This window comes from Symphalangus syndactylus, chromosome 15 (assembly GCF_028878055.3).
Source record: "Symphalangus syndactylus isolate Jambi chromosome 15, NHGRI_mSymSyn1-v2.1_pri, whole genome shotgun sequence".
Taxonomy (NCBI): Eukaryota; Metazoa; Chordata; class Mammalia; order Primates; family Hylobatidae; genus Symphalangus; species Symphalangus syndactylus.
The window spans coordinates 61,509,382-61,532,813 of NC_072437.2; the positions used below are offsets into that span (position 1 = coordinate 61,509,382).

The 23,432-nt window shown below is 36.3% G+C and overlaps 1 protein-coding gene across 6 annotated transcripts in view; it reads left to right on the top strand.

The window, feature by feature from the left end:
* DIAPH3 (diaphanous related formin 3) overlaps positions 1-23,432 on the top strand; it is a 507,090-nt gene that overhangs the window by 395,075 nt on the left and 88,583 nt on the right. For 5 of the 6 annotated variants that reach the window (XM_055244170.2, XM_055244171.2, XM_063618796.1 and 2 more), the window contains 2 exons: positions 1,239-1,334; positions 1,814-1,873. In XM_055244170.2, coding sequence (XP_055100145.2) covers positions 1,239-1,334; positions 1,814-1,873 — 156 coding nt within the window. The remainder of the gene's footprint in view (positions 1-1,238; positions 1,335-1,813; positions 1,874-23,432) is intronic. The other variant, XM_063618797.1, reaches the window with a different exon arrangement.

A 23,432-nucleotide genomic window follows, 5' to 3' on the forward strand; every position in this document is an offset into this window, starting at 1 on the left:
TAAATGTAGCAGTATACCAACCATACAATTTCATAAAGAATGCCTGCAAGTTACCTTGTCTGGATGGGCAAAAAGTCCTTATGGTTTCCTTGAATTTGGTTTAGGCCAGTAGTTCCTTTGAAGCTTTTTCTCCTGCTTTCTTTGAACAATATTTAACATTGATAACTATAAATACTTATAAGTATTACAGGCATAATCTGTTCTTTGTAGAGATAATTGGCTCTATATCCATGTCCTTCCTTAATTATATACAGGATATCAATTTAAAGTAATCTTAATGGAATGCAGTCCTTTTGATTTCAGAGAGCCTCTTTTGATTTATTTTTCATTATAGAAGATAAACCTATACATTCTGTAAAATTTTGTAGTGATTGTTCTGTGTCACCTCAAGTCAGGGGATGATTGTCTTCTGATATGAAAAATCAATTGTTGGAAGCATGTTCACAAAAGTTAGCATGGAAATATAATTTGTCTGATAAGTTTAGACAGCAGAATCTCAGTAACGACAAAAACACTCTCCCGGGCTGTGCACAGTGGCTCACGCCTGTAATCCCAACACTTTGGGAGTCTGAGGCGGGCAGATCATGAGGTCAGGAGATCGAGACCCTTCTAGCTAATATGGTGAAAGCCCATCTCTACTAAAAATACGAAAAATTAGCCGTGCGTGATGGCAGGCTCCTGTAGGCCCAGCTACTGGGAGGCTGAGGCAGGAGGATGGCATAAACCTGGAAGGCAGAGCTTGCAGTGAGTAGAGATCTCGCCACTGCACTCCAGCCTGGGCGATAGAGCGAGACTCCGTCTCAAAAAAAACAAACAAACAAAAAAAAACTACTCTCTCCCATACCTGGTTGACTTTAGAATAGAGGATGATGCCTTGAAAATAGCTCATTTCTACAAAGGAAATGTGATTTATAACTCAAGACTCAAACATGACTAGAAACACATTCCATTTAAGGTAATTGTGCTGTTGGACTATAAAAGCAGTGCTCTGAAGTGAATCAGTGGAACTCGGCCCTCTTTAGTGCACAGTAACATAGGCACTAATGAGGCAGTTTTCATTAAAAGATAGTTGATTTAATGAGAGAGTTAAAGTCCTGTCTTATTTTGAAATTGCTAGCTTAGTCCCAGCATCCGATCTTTTTTCTCCCTACCATCACCATCACCAGTTTTTGTATATGCTTTGACATTGCTATGGTAACCCTGAGGGCTGATGGAATTCCCTGCATCTCTTTTCACAGAGGGTGATGAGACAGGAGTGATGGATAATCTGCTGGAGGCCTTGCAGTCCGGGGCTGCCTTCCGCAACAGAAGAAAAAGGACACCGATGCGAAAAGGTGAACCCTATACTTGTTTCGTGTTACTTTCTAGGGAGCTATCACAGAGAAAGAACCCTGTTTTTCTCATTCTTTTAAAGTTGTATGTCAAGAATGCAGTGCCGTGGGCAACAACTGTTCAGAAGTTTCGTAAGTTTGCTTAATCCCTTGCACAGACAAATGTCAGAGAGATATGCATTCCAGTTGGCCGATGTCAGTAGCACATTAACAAATCAATGCACCGAACCTAGAAAATCCTGATTAGTGTGACAAGTCTCATCTAAAGAACCATATGTACCTTATCCCAGTGGAGTTTACAGTAGCATAATTAAATGGGAAGTAAAAGTCATAACATTACTGCTTCAAGTATTTCAGGGTATTGAAGCATTACTTTGCTGCCAGAAATACATAACCTTAGAAAAAAGTATGTCTAATACTGTTTTCCTTCTTGAGATGCACAGACCTCTATATTAAGTTTATTTTATATATTTTTTTAACAGATGTTCGGCAGAGTCTCAGTCCAGTGTCTCAGAGGCCTGTTCTGAATGTTTGTAACCATGGTAATAAACCGTATTTATAAATTGCACATTCTTCTTATCTACTTTTATCCTATTGATCTGTGATTTTAGTAGACTGCTGTGAAATTCTCAGGTTCCAGTATAACTAAAATAGTAAAAATGTGTGCATGTACATATTTGCTATGAGACTGCATACTCGTATTTTTCATCCTTATATTATTGCCTTGAGGTTGTGTCTTAGGTTCTTCTATCAGGTCTCTAGTGAATTTTTTATTATTTTAATTATCTGAAGTTAACGTTCAATCATTGCTGATCAGTGTTATCCAAGGCACTCTTTCTCACAACACTTTTTAAAGTAGTGGACTTACTATATGTCAAGATACAATTTGAAGTATTAAATCTGTCATCTGTTTTAATCTCCCACATTTGCCAGTGCAGTTAGAAATACCTTAACTGGCATTTTGGCAAAATCGTAAGTGTAGATGAGCTTCATGTGGTGTTATTGTGGAAGGATGTGATAAAATCACTAAGAAGGTGAATTAACTTAGTCTCTGATATTTATCTAAGATGGACTCCTGTCAAAAATCTCTAACCAGTCCTCCATGCCCAACCGCATAGAACTCTCTGCTCTGTTCAGGATACCATTTCATGTTGATTGGGTTTTATTTGCTTTTGTTCTTTTCCCTCTGTGTTATGTCCTTGGGTCCTGCCTACCTTCCACAGTCAAAACACATTCATTGATTGTGGGTGCTGTGAGATTAGTGAGATTGTCACTAATGTTTGCCATTAGTGAGATTGTCACTAATGTTTGCCAGATTTATAAATGTAAAAAAACTTGACAGATTTTGTATGAGTTTTTTGGGTGCAGATGAGTTAAGTTCTGGAATTATTAACATGTGACTGAGAGAAAAACCTTTGCCAATTTCTAGAGAAGCCTAAAATAATTATTAGGTAAATAAGAAAAAGACATGGATGTAATTACCTTTTAATAGGTGTGTGGATCCTTACTGCCGAAGGTAAAGTATATATAGTAGGTGCTTAACAAATGACAATTAAGGTAAAAATATACTGCAGTCTCTTAAATAGGTCTTTTTTGTTGTTTTTATCTTGCCTTTCTCTTGTATAACAATACAAATAAAAAGAGTTGGAATAAGTCAGAGAAGTTCACTGTGAATAATTAAGTAATTCCTAAATTTAGGGTTATGATTTAGAGCCATTGTGACATATTTTACAATGGCAAAACCTGTAGAGAGTAGATCTATCCTGATCTTAAGGATGATTTTGTATTATCCATGAATAAATAGAAACCCAGAGGGTGAAGACTTCCAAAGAGTACAGAGCTGGTTAGTGACACAGCTGTGACCAGAATATGGTTCCATTTCCTATTGTATTTCTTTTTTGATTTTGTATATGTACTTCAGTTATTTTTTATTATTAATATTAACAACATAATGAACTCAGCCCCCATTTTAAGTCATTAAAAAAGAGCCACAGCCAAACACAATGATTGTGATATGATTAATGATATGCATATACCATCCTACAGTTAATTTAAAATATATATTTTTAGATACTATGTGGGGGAAAATTAGTTCTGATAACTTTGTACACTGGTCTTGGAGAACTCAGCCTTGTGACTATAATATTAGTAAAGTGTCTGGGATATAATGGCTCAGATACAATTACTTATAAATTGTAATGTTTCTGTTTATTATATATACAGCAGATGAGCATTGCATTTTTATAAAGCTAATGTGTACTGGCTTAAGTTCTAAGGCTGTTAAGATAATTAAGCTAGTAGATTATACAGCAAGCCAAACAAGATATATCACAAAGATCAAATTCTCTGTTCTAATATAAATGTGATGAATTCTTACATTTTTAGAAAGTATTTTCTATTCATATTTCTGTTGTTTTCCCTTCATATTTCTAACCAAGTAGAAAGAAATCCAAATGACCAAATTTATCTTAAGAATTGTGTGTATGTAGATTTATTGGACTAGATGCTCAAAAATGCAGGATTTGGTTAAGGAAAATGTCTTCATTGCAAAAAGGGTAGTGATTATTTTTAGTATAGGATGACATTTTGGAGTTCATTGTGTAATCTTTCTATTTCTAAAAACTACTTTGTTTTCATTGAAAATACTAACCCTACAACTGAACTATGTGATTGAAATGTAAGATTGAACTTATTTTTTAATTTGCTTTTATATACTTAAAATTGATGTCTAATATTTGTATTTTGTACAAGTATATATTGTTATTGATCTCATAACTTATTTTTAAAGATTTAAAAGATTTTCCACAGCTATTTGAAATTCATTTATAGCCTATGTGAAATAATGATAATATTAATAAGCTAATGTTTACTGAGATATTTGGCTTACTAAATGCCAAGCACTATGATGAATGTTTTATGCATATTACCCATTTAACCTTCTCAAATATTTCTATCAGAGAGTCAATATTTTTATCTCCATTTCATAGTTGAAACTAGTCAAGTATTAAAGAGGTCTGATAACTTGTTTAAGGGCATGTAGTCAAATTTTGAATGCGTGCCTATCCGACTTCAGAGTCCAAGTTGTTACTTTCTTTGCCATGCCATACTCTTAATATAACTGCTTGAATCCATGTCTAATTCCTTTCCCATCCATGAGCTGGTGACTTATGTGCATACATTTTTTTACCTTGTAACATAAAGTTGAATAATTGAGACACAGCCTCTCAGAGGTTCTCCAGCCTCTGGTGTGCCTCATCTCTTCTTCCCAAATTTAACCACTAGATAGCACTGTTTTCCTAGTCTGAGGTTTGGATTATGAAAATAATCTGGAATTAATTATGACCACTTTTTATTTCTTTTAATAAACTCAGTATTAAAACATTTTTGTTAATAAACCTATGCTCTTTTAGAAATATTATAGAAAGCTTGGGTAAAAAATATATATCCAAAGCCTAAATTTGAGTTTATTAGCTGCAATTTTAATTTTTTATTGTCTGTATATCTTTTGCTGTCTGTGTATTGTCTGTGCCTTCTTAAATCATAGCTATAGTCTCAGACTTCTTAGGTTTCTTTTTTATATAGACAGAGCATCTTTTCTCTCAGAATAGAAAAAAATTCTGGCAAAGTATCCTCCTGGATGTTGGGGCTAAAATGTCCCTATATGTATTTTAACAAACTGACCTCAAGCATTCTAACTTCAGTGGACTTCAGAAGCAGACATCTTAATCACTGAATTATGCAGCCTTTGTGCTGTGGTCCAAACCTCTACCAAAAACACTTTGGTTACAAGTTGTACCTGTTATCTTTTGCTTTGGCTGTAAAGGCACAGGCAGAAATGAAATATGTGCTAAATCTTTATTTATTCAGCAAAATTTATTAAGCTGTTGCTAGGCACTTAAGATTTATAGATACCTTCCAAGAATGCACCATCTAATTGAAAGACAGACTAGTAATAATTGCCCTACTTTTGGTAAATGCCAGGTTAGAGGTAACATAAAAAATTTTGGCAAGACCAGAAAGTCAGAAAGACTGATCCAGACTTCACGAGGACAGTTTAGAGCTGACTTCCAGAAAGGATCTGAAATGCAAGCTGAGACTTGAAGGATGAGTAGAAAGGAGGCCAAAACCCAAGGGCAAGAGTGAGCCTAGCAGCAGCAGCAGCAGCAGCAGCATGTATGCAGTTTTTCAGGAGGTCCTTTCTGAACCCCAGTCTGAACCTTGTAGAACTGTACATTCTAGTAACACCCTAGTCTTCCCATTTTATAATACACACTGCCCTGAAGATGTTTTTATTCAGTGTCTGTCACAGTACTCATGAGTTTCATCAGAGTGGAAACAAAGCATAAAGGAGCATATCTGTCTTGTTGACTGCTGTAACCCCAATACTTAGTTGGATTGGTATCAGGCATGTAAGTGTTTAAAAGAATGTGTTGAATGAACAGACATATTTATGTTTATACTTGAATGGAACTATTAATGTATATTAAGGAGAAAAATATCTTAATGTCACCCAAATAATTTGATATGCCAGTTGCTGAAGTTCCAGCTGTGAACACAGTTAACCGCTTCCCATCTCCTCCCTTGAAGTTATCTATCATCAAAAGGAGATATTTGATTGTTTGGTCTATGCATAGCTTCAAAGAGTTGTTGGATCAGATGTAGGGGAGGGGAGATTCAATTTTGATTTGGTTACTGGCTTCTTAGAAGTGGAGGGCTACTTATTAAATATCTTTCCCTTAGTCAAGCAAAGTGTGGCAACATTAAAACAAAAGAATGTATTTGTTGATGAGTACAGGACATTATCTATTTTCTTTATTCAACACAGTCCAAACATAAAGATTTTCTATAGTCTACAGAAAATAGTAAAATCTCCTCTTTTAAATCAAGATAATTAAAATATTTATTAGTGCATTTTAATAAATATCATACTATGGTGTTTGAGTGTTAAGAAATCAGCTGGCCCAGTTTAAAATAAAGTACCAGATGGGGAAGAAATATATTGCGAGTCTGACACCAGGCCAAGAAATTTGGATTGTTGAGGTTTTTGAGCATGAAAATGACAGGTCCCCATAGTTAGTATGGAACTAAAGTGTAAGTGAGAGGGAGGGATTGGAAGGACTTCATGGCAACCTCTATGCCAGTATGAATCGGCTGCTAGGGATGGGGGAAAAGTCAAAGAGGGGAAGAAAAAAAAAGTCAAAAAGGAAAGAGGCCCAGCCTAGAGCTCTAGGTTAAGACACCCTCACAGAGAATTGCTAATAATTCATAAGCAAGTGAGTTATCTAAAGGAGAATCTTTAAAACGAGAATGGCAAGTTGAGGACTGAACCTTAGGAATGGAGTCAGGTGAGTAATGAAGTGAAGGAGAAGCAGAAAAGAGATCAAGAAGTTGAGAGGAATTACACAGTAGTGGAGCCTATACAACGAAGGTTGAAAGAAGACTTTGCTTTTCTCATTTCTTTTTCTTTTCTTGATTGTTTTCTTTGTAACCTCTGGTATACCACTGAGTGACTAGTGTTTTTCAGGATACATTAATTTCTACTCTCCTAGGGACTTCTCTTCCTCTGTACACTCTGTAAACTGTCTGTAAAACTTTTGTGATAAAGGCTCCACAGATATGAATTGTTGAACCACACCTTATGCTGCATCTGCCTGCAGTTCGTTTGCATCCTCATTAGGTGGTTCTCTTTTCATAAGTGGTACAGTGGGATTTTTTTTCCAGTTAAATGGATAGAGAGTAATCAGAAAGAATTCTATAAACTATATGCAGTTAAAACCCCTAATGATAAAACTATTTAACTGTGACAAAATAAGATAAAACATAATCAAAATTTTAGGCAAACAAGTATTATGCATTTTTAGAGAGCATCCATAACCTAAACAAAATCTTGCTATATTATCTTTACACTAAATCAATTCTTAATAGCCTTAATTTGGATTTGATTATCTATTTTTACTCTTCCACTTATATATGGCACTTTGAGAGATTTTTATAGAAATAAGATTGTATTGCCTCCAGGCACAGCTGCTCTGCCACTCTAAGATTTGAAGTCAGAGTTAAATGTGAAGCTGGTTAGATATCTTTGAACTAGCATATTTTTCTAAGGGAGGCACACAAGACGGGCTTTGTTGTTGATATATCAAAACTTCATATATAGCCACCCCTCCCCCATCCCCAATCCACTGGCTCTTGGGACGCCTTGTTTCTTGACCTGCCTTTTCTCACACAGCAAGAGTTTGTCTTGAGGCAGAATTAGGACATTTCTAAGGTTTCCATTGGTGTCTACTGAGCACTAACTGCCTTAAGTCTTCTTTGGAAACAATGAGGACAACTCTATCGAAGTAGTAAATGTTGACAACTACCATTTTCATTTATTTTAACTGTATCTTATTTTAAAGTAGAAAAAGTATAAGGAACAATATATTAAAATTACTTGATTTTCTAAATGTCATTGGCCTATTGAGAGTATTTTTTGTTCTTTTCCTGATGAACTTATGCCTGCCAAATAACCTAAGAAAGGGAGCTATTAAAATACTAATGGTTTTTGACACCCTTACACTTGGGCTTTCAAGCAGAATCAAATGCTACCTGTAGCTGTCAAAAGACTTAAATATTTTTTAAGGAGATTTTTCTAGGCTAGGAATGTAAAATAATTTGGATGATTTCACAATTTATTCAAACATCAGTCTCTTATATTTACCACTTGTAGTTAAGCAAAAGGCAGAACGGACTCAGCAGGGCTCCTGCCTAGGTAAGGATGCCCTGTGGGTAGACAGGAAAGGCTTTTCTTATCTAATTTATAGTCAGGGCAGGACAACCTTTTGGCATAGTCATTATCAAACAGACTCTTAAGCATGAACAGGTTAGAAAAGTCTCAAGTAGCGAAGACTTCAAGTTGTTTTAAAAGGACATTTATGCAAGAAATAGCAAATGTCTTTCATTTAATGAGCATTCACAAGTGTATGCTGAAGGCTGGAATAAATTTAGTGAGAAGGAGATAAGTAACTGTATTGTATAAGGAAAGTAATGTCCTTGACTTCCCTGAAATGGTTGTTATGATTAATACGTCTCTTGTTCTGCTTGTATTCCATAGTGGACTATAATTATTATGATCTTTTTAAATTGTTTGCCCATTCTGAATCTCTCCCTTTTCTCGTAGCAAAGTTCAGAGTCTTAAGTTTATAAGGAATCAATGGACAGACTTTAGAAGCTCCTTGAACTCTGTACTTTTGTTTTAAATTTTGTGTTTGGACTTAAAAAAAAAAAAAAAACTGGTGAAAGGATATGTTGATTTCATCAAATTTCTCCCAAAATAAAAATCCCTTTTAAAAGAGGATTAAAGAATTACTTATTTTGTCATTTGATTACTGATTTGTTACACATTGTCTCTGTTTCTGTGTGTTGTGTAATTTTGCATTACTTAAAAGGGAAGCCATTTCTATGATGTTAATAGTTGTTTGCCGTTTGAGAACTAAACTTTCATGGGCATGTCAAATGCTTGGTGAATCTACAGTTTTAGAGACAAATAAATTGTTTAGCCTAAACAGTTACAATCCAACGAGGTGTTGCTACTGTGGAGGTTCACTGAGCATACAGAGGAAATGACATCATCTGTACCTGGGATAGTCTTTGGTCTTACTGGATCTCCCAAGCTGGAAGGAGTGCAGGGCTCATCTGGGTCATACAACTTGGAAGGAGCAAGACAGAGAAAGAGGAGCCAAAGGAGGAGCGTTCTCCCCTAGGAGCCACCAGTGACAAAGAAGTTGGGAAAGAATAGTCACCAAAGCCACATGTTCAGAAAGGCCAGGTACAAAAAGGATGGATGAGCACCCGAGCACAGATTGGATGGAAGGACTCAGGTATCACTGCTTACCTTGAGAAACGCAGTATTGGTAGAAACTGAAGCCAGGTAGCCTTGGCTGGAGGAGGAGTGGAGGTTTTTTTCTTTCTTTTTCTTTTTTTTTTTTTTGAAAGCCTAGATATGAAGAAAAGAAAAACTAGGGAAATAGCTGAACCAAATGGTTTGTGATTTAATGAGCATATTATGTTCCTTTGCCGTTCATATGACAAAGGCTTTACTTTCTTTGTATTCTGAAAGGAAGTATTAATAGCTCTGGAGGTGTGGGGTTAAAACTTAGGGGAGCAGTAGCTTAGGTTAGGTTCCTGGGGAATGGGATGTGAAAGCGTAGGTGCAGAGCACCTGGACAGTTACAAAGGAAGGATGTTTGAACAGAAGTGGATGCAGACAGTAATTGAGGGAAAATTCGGAACTCCCACCTGATAACACCTGTTTTCTCTGAGAATTAGGAAATAAGATCTCTTCCTTAAAGTCGTACTCTCTGGCTGGGGGAAGGAGGCACGGTCATTAGGGCTGACAAATCTCTAGGGAATGTCAGAGGAAAGTGATCAGGGAGACACAAAATAATTTTTACATTAATGGCCCAGTTGCAGAGGGAGATGATTACTTATGTAGTGATTGTATAGTGTGTGAAATCCATGGGAAGAAAAGTAGCCAAGGTGCCTCCCGGGCCCTGTGAAAAAGGGCACATGGTCCTCAATAGCCTAAAGGTTCTAAAAAGTAATCTCCACATGTGACCACAATGCTCAGTTAGGCAGTAGGCAGACTGGGTGTGCTATAGAGCACCAGCCAAGCAGAGTCATCAAATTTTCTGAGAGGATAAGGTATTTTGTGTTTTGAAAACTGTAGTAGTTACAGGAAAATAATGAAAACTCTTTTGGAACATAACAATGTGTGGTTCACCAGTGTTTTTGCTGTTGTATTCCATCTGTAGTAGGCATTATGGCAGGGATAGGGGGACCCTACTGCAGCTGAGTTTCTTCCAGGCATGTGCCAACAGCATTATGTGTCTGAAATCTTTTCTAAGAAAACAACATTTGGTATTTACTTATAAGATACCGTTGGATTTATATTTTACTTTATTTGCCCTCCTTAAAGGTCAGTTCCAAGTAGCCACAGATATGGAAACCACCTGTCAGTATTAAAAATAAATAATTTGCAAAATACCTTATACATAGTAGGTACTTTAAAAAAAATAGCAGTAGTTGTTCTTATTCAGTGACTATTTGTGAGAACATGAAACTAGCCAGATTTTCAAATACTCTTTCTACAAGTGAATGGTCTGGCAGAGCAGTTTGACCTTGAAAAACAGTTTGGAGTCAGGTTTGGGCTTTGAGGTCAAACAGGTCTGGTTTAAATTCTTTACTTACTATCAGGGTGACTGTGGTTATTTGTCTTTAGGTTTTCTTTTCCTCAGCTATAAGAAGAGAAATTACACTGTGTTTCATAGGCTGTTAGGAAGACTAAATCAAAGTGTATGAAGGTGCCTAGATTTGTGATGTAGTGCCTAGAATTGAGTAGCTACTCAGTAAATTCAAAATATGCTGGCACTTCCTCATTCCTTCCCCTTCGTCACTTTCCTTCCATGATACGTTTGCCAAAAGAAAGTTATTGCAAATCCTTCAACAAGAATGGCACATAGAATGGGTTTAATAATTGGAGACATGGAAATTAATTTTCTTGCTATGAATATTTCTTGGACTGTACTTAAAATACCTGAAGTAATATAAACTAGTTTAGCAGAAAAAAATTGAATATTAAGACTATGGAGAATTTTGTTTTTAAAATAGAATAATAAAGATATTTTTACCTCCTTTTGTCCCTGGGAGTCAATCACCACAGAGCCACCAAGAGAAAGAGTCACAAAAACAATTCCCAGCACTTGTGACATCAAGATATCTTTAATCTGGAACAACAATATGTAGACACGGGAAGGATGGAGAAAACGATGATGTGAGGGGAAAGCTGGATCCAGATGTATTATTTTCCTAGGGCTACCATAGCAAATTATCACAAATTGGAAGGCTGAAAACAACAAAAATTTATTCTCTCACAATTCTGGAGGCTAGAAGTCTGAAATAAGTTGTTGGCAATGCTGGTTTCTTCTGGCAGTTCTGTGGGAGAATCTGTTCCATGCCTCTCCCCTAGCCCTAGGCATTGCTGGTGGTCCTTGGTGTTCCTTGGTTTGTAGCTGCATCACTCCAGTGTGTGTCTCCATCATCACATGGTGTTCTCCCCATGTGTCCTTTAACTTGTCACATGGCCGCCTTATAGGAACATCAGTCATTGGATGAGGACTTAACCTAATCTAGTATGGCCCTGAGTTTACCTGATAACATCTGCAAAGATCCTATTTCCAAATACGGTTGACATTCACAGGTACTAGGGGTAAGGACTTTAACATATCTTTTTGAGGGGACACAGTTCAACCCACAACACCACAGGGCCCCAGTGGCAAATGGACTGATCCATCCCTCCCAGGACTCTGAGGGCTCAGGAATTATTGGTGCCAGGAACTGCTGACAGAACTAGTGAGCCATAGAGCTGAAAATGGGACTGGAAAAGGAGAAGTTCAGCCACCATCTAGACAGTCTGACTCTGAAGTCCAGAATTTTAACCATTATGCTGTACTGCCTCACCTCACTTCCATTTCCCCCACCCTTCCAGGAGATCAGAGATTTATCGTTTGGAACAATTGCGCTCAAGAATCTAGAATGGGAATATGAAGCAGGAGCAAGGTGTTCTACTGCAAACAGGGATTGTGTAAACCCAGAGGATGACCTAAGGAGAAAAAAGTGGAAATGAATGGAAAAAGCCTCTTCTAAGTCCCTTCTGCCACTTAATTCTTAGCATACAGAAGCAAAGTTTATGCTCCAAGCAGATGACAGAATACATCTCTGGATATAATGAACAGTCTAGAGAACAGGCTTTCTGATACTACTGTGCTCCTCCCCACAGTACTAGCTCAGAGCAAGAGAATTACACAGAGAAACCCATTAGTTGACCAACTTACTTATTCATACAAAATGTTTACTCTTAAATATTGATTTGGGCCACGGATTCATTAGCTAACATTTTAGGGAAACATTTAACATGGAGAAAAAAGGAAAAACAAAGGAGCTCTTAATAAAAAGAGAAAATATGAAGAACAAAAGAAAAATTTCAAGCAAAACACCACAATTATAATTTCAGAGATATCAAAGACAATTTTTTGTGTGTGACAGGGTTTCTCTCTGTTGCCTAGGCTGAAGTGCAGTGGCGTGATCATAACTCACTGCAGCCTTGATCTCCCAGACTCAAGCCATCCATCCACGTCAGCCTCCCAAGTAGCTGGGACTACAGGCGTGTACTACCGTGCCTAGCTAATTTTTTTATTTTTTATTTTTTGTGAAGACAGAGTCTCACTATGTTGCCCAGCCTGCTCTTAAACTCCTGAGTTCAAATGATTCTCCCCTCTGAGCCTCCCAAAGTGCTGGGATTCAGGTATGAGCCACTGTGCGTAGCCGAAAACACCATTTCAATGATGAAAGGAACAGGATACATGCATACACATATGTGTGTGTGTACACACATATATGTATATACATATATACGTGAATATATGTATATATGTATATACACTTATATGTATATATATATATACACACATGTATACACATATATAAAGATGTATGTATGAAAAATAATTAGGAAACAAGGATCTCTTGGATATAGAAAACAAGGTAGCAGAAATAAATAGTACAATATTTGAAAAAGCATAAAGATAGAGGGTTCTTGGAGATTGTTTTGTCTATTTTTTGCTGTTTTAACAGATTACACAGACTGGGTAACTTATTATGAACAGAAGTTTATTGGCTCACAACTCTGGAGGCTGGGAAGTTCAAGATTGAGGCTCTGGCATCTAGTGAGAGCCTTCTTACTGCATCTTCCCATGGTGATGGGCTAAGGGAGACAAAACAGGGCTGGACTCATCATCCTTTGTAAGGAAACTATTTTCACAATAATGGCATCAATCCATTAATTAAGACAGATGCCTCAAGCCCTAATTACCTTGTAAAGTTCTCATGTCACAATACTATTACGATGGCAATTAAATTTCAACATGAGTTTGGGAGGGGACAGCCATTCAAACCATAGCAGGGAAGATCAGGGGAAAATGTGAATCTTACAATTAATCTGAATGATCATTTGTACAATTGTATTAAAAGACTTCAGGGACAATTTTAGAACACCATAATGATAGACACTAAAAAAAAAAAAGAGGCAATAGGTAATTATTAATTTTAGAAAAAAAGACAAGTGATATATGATTATGGTACACTACTTGGCATAGTCCTAGATACTATTTTACTTTGCCATAATAATAGAAACATTGTAACCACACTTTAAAATGGTGCCCAATGATCTCTGCCTCTTTGTTTTCACACCTTTATATAATCCACTCCCCCCTCAAACATTGTTCCAATTAAATATGGCAGAAATGATATCTCACTAACAAGCTTAGATTATAAAGGATGCTGAAGCAGCCGGGTGCGGTGGCTCAATCCTGTAATCGCAGCACTTTGGGAGGCTGAGGCGGGCAGATCACAAGGTCAGGAGATCGAGACCATCCTGGCCAACATGATGAAACCCCGTTTCTACTAAAATACAAAAAATTAGCCGGGCGTGGTGGCGCACGCCTGTAGTCCCAGCTACTCGTCCGGAGGCTAAGGCAGGGGAATTGCTTGAACTCAGGAGGCAGAGGTTGCAGTGAGTTGAGATCGCGCCACTGCACTCCAGCCTGGCAACAGAGCAAGACTCTGTCTTTTAAAAAAAAAAAAAAAAAAAAAGATGCTGACGCTTTCATCTTGGGTGCTCTGTTCTCTCTCCCTCTTCTTTGGCTATGGGGGACACTATGTTGTGAGCAGCCCTTTGGAGAAACCCAAGTTGTAAGGAACTGGAGCTTCCATCTAGCAGCTGTCTGAGCTTCTAAGTTTATTAAGATACAACCAGAAGCCGAAATCTGTTCTTTCATTTAGTTATCTATCTCCTTTTCTCCTAAAATACACTGGCTGTACTTTTATTTTGCATTATTCCTCTTTACTTTCTCTCTTCCAATGCTGTGTATAAACCTAAAGGGGAATTTTCTCTGTTCTAACTCTCAGCTTATCATTTTTATGTGATCCAGAAACTAAACTGCTCTTCAGTGTACATTCCTAAGGAGTGATAGGGATGATAGGAGTCAATAATGGTAGTGCCACTAGCTCAGGATAATAAATGTGCTTTTGTATATAAAATGAACACCCTTCCAACCTTTTCTTTTGTGTTCTATAGATAACATTGGCCAGTGATTTTTCAGCACATTTCTGAATTATTTTCTTCCCTTGTCATTCTTAATGTGCAAAAAAAAAAAATGATAGAAATGAGCAATAGAGAAAAATCAAGTACCACTCTACATTTTTTTACTTTTTAGAGCAAAGGTAACCTTCTGGTAGTATGTAAAACTCTGGTAGATAATGTGTATCCACTGACTCCTTAGTAAACAAGAGGGTAGGATGAAATTAGCATTTTGAAACACTGATGTTAGTTATAATCATTGGCTTTTTTGTAAAGAAGTGACTTTTCATATATTACACTGATCTCATGAAAGCCAGGGATGTAGTTAGCATAGCTGGAACTGTGGTTTGGAGGGGAAATGATGGTTAGCTTGTTATTTCATCTAGGTAAAGAGATAAATACTAAATATTTTTATACTTTTAAAGGGTTTCTAAATTTTTTGAAGCAAGAATTGACATGCATTAAGAATGCTATAATGTCTCATTGATTCCCAAGTAAATTAGAAATTGTTAGTGTTAGCCATGATATACTTTATTGTGATGTGACAGCATTTGGCTTAAACAGTTTTACCATTTCTTAGCACTAATATTAGAATAAATGATAATGATCATTAAGTGCTATGTACATGATCATTTAAGTAATCATGCTTGCAATCTCCTTCTATTAGTCAAACCTCTTTGTGTTAGTCAGAGGAGCTGTCTTATTCCAATTTCTAGAAGAATAATGAAACAAAGGAACACTGAAATATACCAAAGAAAACAATAGCGCATCACTCATTTACCTCATATATTGACTGTATGTACCCTCACCTAGTTTGTATTGCCACCTTAAGGTTAAAAAAGTCTGACAACATTTTTTATTTTGAGATAAGATAATTAGGCCTATTATATTTGCGTACTTTCCTCCATTAAAGCATGTATGCAGCAGAACAATGCTAATATGATATGCAAATAACAACAAAGTTCACATTTACCAACATATTCACGCTGAAAGATGAACTAGTAAATACCGTTAGGATTTAGGATTTTAAAATGTTAAAACATCTTGTATTTTAGCTCTGACAAGCCAGTAACTCAAAATCTGTGTAACTTCAAGGCTACAAATATAAGAGACAACTAAGAAACTTTTATTATCAGTTTTTTATTACTCACATCTTGTTAATATAGTTACTCTGAAGAGTTGTTAAGTTGATATTTGATAAACCATGAACGGAGTTTTATTAAATCCAAAGTGCTATTTTATCACTGGATGGAAAGCATATTTCATAACTTTTTCTTAGTTTTCCCCATGTACGAAAGGAGGAGAAAATATAAAGAAAAAGATCTTTTAAAATTCTTTGTTATCTGTTATCAGGCAGCTTCTCAAATGAGAGTGATGATGTATGCTCTATTTTTTAATATGCCAGAAGAAAGAAGTGAAGGGCATAGTGCATTAAGGAAAATCTCTGACAGTCTTATTAGGGCAGAGAAAAGTCCTGCCTGAGACAGCTCCCAGGACCTGTTTCTACACTTGCAGCCTTTGGCAATAGCAGCCTCTCTAATAAAGTCTCAAGGCTTTCATCACTTTTTGTGTTTTGTTTGTTTGTTTGTTTTGAGATGGCGTCTCGCACTGTCTCCCGGGCTGGAGTGCAGTGGGCGCGATCTCGGCTCACTGCAACCTCTGCCTCCCAGGTTCAAGAAATTCTCCTTGCCTCAGCCTCCCCAGGAGCTAGGATTACAGGCACACACCACCACACCTGGCTAATGTTTTTGTATTTTTAGTAGAGATGGGGTTTCACCATGTTGGCCAGGCTGATCTTGAATGCCTGACCTCATGATCCACCCGCCTCTGCCTCCCAAAGCCACTGTGCTCAGCCACTTTAATCACTTTTTAAACACTGGTCTCTGTTTGCTGCTCACTTACTGGAAGCTGAACACTGCCTATTACTCTTCATTCTGTTAACCTACTTCCTCTTCATTTACTGATGCCTGTTCCCTTTCCTTGCCTAAATATAAGAAATCTTGATCTGCTGAGGGTGAGAAAGAAATGTATTTAGTGATGGGATGAAGTAATACAAGTCAGTAACTCTAGGTACTATGTTGCAGAAATGTGATATTTCCTAGAAATTAACTCTGTGTCTTCAACATATTGCTTTAATAACCAGAAAATGGGTTTTGAGAATAATTTTTTAGGTTATTTGTGATTAGTTTTCATATCCTGCTGATACCACTCTCCTTGTGGTAGTTTCTGTGCCCCTAGGCCCATCCTTATGTGTTTTTCAAAGTTTGCTTTTTTGTGTTGTAGGCCCATATGGTTCATCACATGCTCTTCTAAACCGATCTCCTGTTCTATCTATAACCTCTTTGTATTTTTGCACTAAGATCTTCTTTAACCACGTGAAAAAGGTATTTTTCTTCTTTCAAAAAATGCCAAGCACTATTTCAAAATCAGAAATAAAAGACTATATAGCTGGTCCGGATTTGGTGTCTCATGCCTGTAACCCCAGCACTTTGGGAGGCTGAGGCAGGAGGATAGCTTGAGCCCAGGAGTTCGAGACCAGCCTGGGCAACATAATGAGATGCTGTTTCTACAAAAAAAAAAAAAAAAAAAAAATCAAAATTAGCCAGTTCTGGTGGTGTGCACCCGTGGTCCCATCTACTCAGGAGGCTGAGATAGGAAGATCACTCAAGCCCAACAGGTTAAGGCTGCAGTAAGCCATGATCCCACCACTGCACTCCAGCCTAAGGGACAGAGCAAGACCCTGTCTCTTAAAAAAAAAAAAAAAGAAAAGAAAATTCTTGCCTCTGTGAAGCACCTCTTCACTAAATTGCTTTGCATTGTGTATTGCATTTATTTAGGAGGTTTTGTTTTATTTTATTTTAACTTCCCATATACTCCCTAGCTTCTTCCTTCATTTTAAATGTAAACTTTATATGGTAGAATCACATACATATGGAAAAGTAAACCATCCTAAGTATATGGCTTGATGAATGTTGATTAAATGAGCTTGCCTTTATAACCAGATCAAGAAACAGAATTTAATTAGAAACACAGTAGCCCCATGGCCAGTCATTACCTCACATTCCACACATGTCCTGACTCTGAGCATAAACTAGCTTTACCTTGTTCTTTCCAAAAATAGGATAGTACACTTTGTATCCATGTTGTTGTATGAAGCTGTAATTCATTTATTCTTACTATTGTTTAGTATTCCACTATAAGGGCATATCACAACTTTTTTTCCTTTTATCAATGGATATTTATGTTGTATCTAGATTTGAACCATTACAAATAACATGGCTAAGAATGTTTTTATTGTGTATGTCTTTTGCTTCTATCAGGCATACACCTAGGAGTGTAATTGCTGTTTTGTTGGATATGCATATATTCAGCTTTAGTAAATACTGTCCAACAGTTTTCCAAAATAGTTGCACCAGTTTATACTTCCATAAGCCAGGTATTAGAGTTTTAGTAATTCCAGTAGGGTATCTCAGTGTAGTTTTGATTTGCGTTTCTTCTATGGGTAATATGAGTACCTTTTCATAGGCTTATTTGCTTTTGTGTATATCCTATTATGTGAAGTGCTTATTCAAGTCTGTCCTGTGTGTTATTTCTCTATTAGGATAAATTTACTGTTTGTGATGATTTTTTCAATGCTGCCATTGAGTAGGTTTTATTTGCCCATTTTTCCATTAGCTCACCAGCATTTTTCATATTGAGAATAAATAGATTTTGATGCAATTTTATCACAACACCTGTCAAACTGCCACTTGTATTATGAATATTGTCCTTGTAGCATGTACTCTTTTAACAGTGTTTCAGTGGCTGCATGACATGACTGTGTAGTAAAGATGACCCATAATAACTAGCTTTCCTAGGGTTTGGCTTTTATGTGTTTTTAATTTTTTTACCATTATATATAGCACTGTTTCTTCAGGATAATGCAACAGATATGAACAATTTTGAAGCTTTTTATACATATTGCCTCACTGGTCTGGGTGGAGTGAAGAGATTATACTAAATTATACTCCTACCAGCAGCCTATGGACATGTCCGTTCATCTAATCCTCAATAACACTGGATGTGTCTCATAATTTTTACTATCGACAAAATGGTGTCTTATTGTTTTGCATTTTTCTTTAGCTGTGAAATTGCATATGTTTTCATCCTTTATTTATAAATGATAAAATTAAGGGGGCAAAGGAACCAGAAATGGGGTAGGAGGGAGAACCTTCTCAGTATTTCTTAGCAAACTATGTCATCCTTAAGGAAAAATCAGAAACTTCAATATTATTATTTCCTCTGTCTTATTTCTCTATTAGGATAAATTATTATTACTGTTTGTGATGATTTTTCAATGCTGCCATTGAGTAGGTTTTATTTGTACGTTTTTATCGTTAATGATAATAAATACTATTAACTCTGATATACTGGAGTAATGGGTTGGAAATAGGTGAATGACAATCAGAGGCAGACCTAAATCTCCGTGGCAAGAAATAGCTGGAACCTCAGATGGGTTCACACCTCCTTCCCCAATGTTTTTGGGTAATGAGATAGCAGCTTAATGGATCTGTAAAACTAACTGTGACTAACCTTAGTCTACATGATGCCAACCAATGAATTAAGTTCTCTTCCAGGCTATTTTAACAGCAACTTTAGCAGATTTCCCTTCCTCTCTCCCTTCGTCCCTCCCTCCCTCCCTCCCTCCCTCCCTCCCTCCCTCCCTCCTTGCCTGCCTGCCTGCCCGCCTGCCCGCCCGCCATCCTTCCTTCCTTCCTTCTTTTTACTAAATTTACCAAATGTATCTATTTAATAAAAGGTATTTCAATAGTGAAGGTATTAGTAGATTATAACTTTTTTAAAGTTTATGTTTATATACTACTTATTTCTAGGAAGAACTTGAAATGGCTTACAAAAGGAGACACATAATAATTATGTATATAAGAGAAAACAGATGCTATAAGAAAAGAAAGTTGGCTTCTTAGCTTATAGCCTTGGTTCTTAAATTTCAGCATGCACCAGAATTACCTGTGGTCTTGTCAAAATACAGTTTTCTGGGCTCAACCCAGAGTTACTAATTCAGTAGGTTTATGGTAGGCATGAGAATTTGCATTTCTCAATTCCCAAATACTACTCATATAAGACCCACACTTTGAGAACCACAAGATCTGGATCACCTTTATCTGTTTTGAGTATTTGGAATCATCATTGATTAATATCATATTTTTTATTAGTCTTTGTGAGCCGTATATATATTTCAGTGTCTGATCATAATAATAGCTATTATTTTTTATAAGGCTCATTATATGGCTGTACAGGATATGATTAATTCTATATCATATCCTGTATATTGTCCTGTATATTCATATGTATTCTGAACCTTGGCCACATTAGAAATACCTAGAGAGTTTTTCTAACGGCTCCAATATGGAGCCTTAGCTCCACACATTCTGATTTAATTGGTCTAAGATGGGGTCTGGGCACTGTATTTTTTTGAAACTCTCTTTGTGATTTCAATGTGCAAAACAAAATTGTAAGCCACTGATAGGTAAAGATAAAAAATAGCCTCTTTTGCCAACAAGTAACAAGATTATTTCATCTGTGGCTTTTTTTCCATCCATGTGCCTAGCCACTCATTCTCTTTTTTTAATCAGTGTGGTATGTTTTTGGTTCTTGAGTATACCATTTTGTTCTTCTCTCAATTGAACTTCATCCTGTTTTTGATGAACCATTTCTCTAATCTATCAAGGTCATTTTAAATTCTATTTCTTCTAAAGCATTTAACCCCTGCCCAACTAAGTATCATCTGCAAGTTTAATGAGCAGATTTTCAATTTCCTAATTGAGACTGTGCTCATTAAGTTTTAATATTTTATAATTTTATTGCAAATTATTTCCACCATGTGGGTGATGCTACCTTGACCTTGCCCTGGCTGTGCACATTTTCTTCATTATCAATGAACATTTATTTAGTGCTTAGAAGTTGTGAGGTATTGAAACAAGTTCTGTGACTTCTAAATAATTGAAAATAAGTACTGAATCTGACACCATGTAGTTTGAACTCTAAGGAGAATATGTATATAACATAAGCTGTATGAGCAATGCAGAACATATAAGCATTTAAACAGAAAAACCAAACATTGAATGTATAGTTCATAGGTCTGTTCATAGGTCTGTAATGATCTTTACTATACCTGTATAGAAAAGAAGTTAAGGATGTAGGTTGCCACTTTACTAGCTGTGTAACCTTTAGCAAGTCACTTCCTTCTTGTGCCCCAGGTTTTTTGGTCAGTAAAATGGGATCATAATCATTCCAGCCTTGGTTCTTTGTGAGGCTTAAAATCCAGTAATGCATGAAAACTTATCAGTACAACCTAGCACATAGCAAGAGTTCAAGTAAATTAAGAGTCAAATGAGAAATTGATAGTAGAAAGTATTTTAGGTTTGGTTTGACAAGACTGATAATAATCCAAGTGACAAAAGGATGATTAGTCTCAGATCTACCTTCTTCAGTGACTAATTAAGCTAATGTGGAACCTTCCATTTTTACAAACTAGAGCTTATTTTTCAGTAAGCAAACAGTTTCGATTTTCATTCTCAATTTGCTATATTTATAATTGGAAAGGGTGCTTTTGCAGATCATTATAGCTATTAAGTGGCAGAGTCAGGATACAAACTCAGAACTTCTGTCTACAAGTTGGTTACTGCTAAATGGTAGAGCGAAGGGAATAGATTGCCCCAGACATAAGAGGTGAGAGGAGTGGGAATCTATTTTAGAAAGATAAGATTCCAAAAAGAATAAAGTAGCTAGTATTTGACCACTTATTACATGTCAGACACTGAGTGTATTATTTGCATTGTCTCAAACTGAGGCTTAGAAAGGTTAAGTAACTTGCCCAAAATCATAAAGCTGATAAATGACAGAGGCAAGAATTAAACCCAGATCTGTGACAGCAAATTCCATTTTCTAAATCACTTCAATAAATTGCCTTTCTTTGAATGGAATCAGGAGATTACTTTTTCTGGAACAGAAGATGCACTCAAAAATATCAGAAGTAGAGAGCAGAAAGACAAGTTGGATACCGGAGTTGTGTTTACTCCCTGACTGTTTTGTGACAGATTAAATGGAAAAAATCAGCTGAGGGATTTCTCTTCAGTTTAGCATGTATTTAAATTAGTTGAATAGCTAAAAAGTGAAGGTGTCCCAGTAGGAGGAGGCTGGAGATGGCCTAGATGAGGGTTTTAGAAATAGAGATAGATTAGAAGGGGTGGGTTAGAAGGGTATGGAATTTATATACTTTATCTTCTTTTGTTTTTTAATTTACTTAAAATAAGTAAATGTCAAGGGTGATCTCTTTGAGCCCATAAAAGCTAATGCTGTTTTTGTGAAACACACATTTTTATAGCACTTTACAGTTTTCAGAGTGCTTTCAGGTACCATATTTTGTTTGATCTTAATATATTGCTGGCACTTTTACAATTTTGTTTCTATTATCCTAAAACATCCATAAGCATAAGAAATATATTTACAACAAATTGGATGGAAGGCACAACTATTCTGGAGTTTCTTTGTATATACCTGTTTAAATGTGTTTATTTCACTGTAAGTGACAAGTATAATTATGATCAAAAATTAAAATATAGATATTACTCAGAAAATACCAGCCATTAGGCAGTGTCACGAGAGGATATTTGCTTTTCTGTCACAAAAATCTCAATACTGCTACTGCTCAAACATGTTCAAAGCAAAGTAGTTTTCCCCCATGCAGTACAGTTTTGAGTCCCAAAAAACTCCGTATAACAAAAACATATTTTTCAGATTTGTATTACTATATTATTTGGAGTCGTGAAAATCTTCCAGCTGCATTTTGTCTGAAGTTTAGTGATTTATAAACACTCTTGATCTCATAAATTAGAATTACATAAATATCTGTGATTCATCAGAGTAGAGGCCTCAGATATCGAATTTCTTGAAAAGTTTTCTAATATTTGCCCTTTACTAATAGATTGGACAAAAGTTAGGCTTCATCAAGTTTGTCTATTTATAAAAATCATTTTTAACCCTGAAATTATTTCTGCTTTTGTTTTTTAACCCAACTTGTTTGGTATTAGCCTCAGATCTAAAAATACAGTATAATCTGAACTATCCAGATAGTATTCAAAAAGCTGGAAAGCAGAATCATTTCTGCCAGAGAGTAAAATATTTGTAATTTTCATTAGTAGCTACTTACCACTAATAAAGAGTTTACTTTTAAAAATAATCTTTTATAAAATGAAAATAGATGTCTACATGTGTTCTTAAGGGAGATAATTTCTGTTCAGACACTTTACATGTATATATTCAGACATTTTATACCAAAACCAGAACTAGCTAATGTGTTTCATTCTCTCTTCATTCCCCACCTACCCACATCCCCAGATAATTATTTAAGAAATTTGAATGATTAAATTAAATATTATTCTTACATGCTAAGAGTTTTTTGTTTAGACCTTTCCCATTATAGAATTTGTACTTACCCTTGTTCTAAAAGAGACTGAAGCTTTAAAATGACTACATTAGCTGGGTGCAGTGGCTCACATCTGTAATCCCAGCACTTTGGGAGGCCAAGACATGGGGATGCTTGAGCCCAGGAGTTCGAGACCAGCCTTGCACAACATGACGAAACTCCATCTCTAACAAAAATACAAAAATTAACTGGGTGTGGTGGTGTGCACCTGTAGTCCCAGCTACTGGGAAGGCTGAGATGGGAGGATTGCTTGAGCCTGGGAGGTCGAGGTTGCAGTGAGCCATGATAGTACCACTGCTCTCCAGCCTAGGTGACAGAGCGAGACTGTGTCTCAAAAAAAAAAAAAAAAAAAAATTGACTACATTATTGCTTATTGTGGTACAATACTAATAATGTAGCTGAAGTAAAGAAAACCCTGTAGGGGTCTACTTAGTTTTGAATC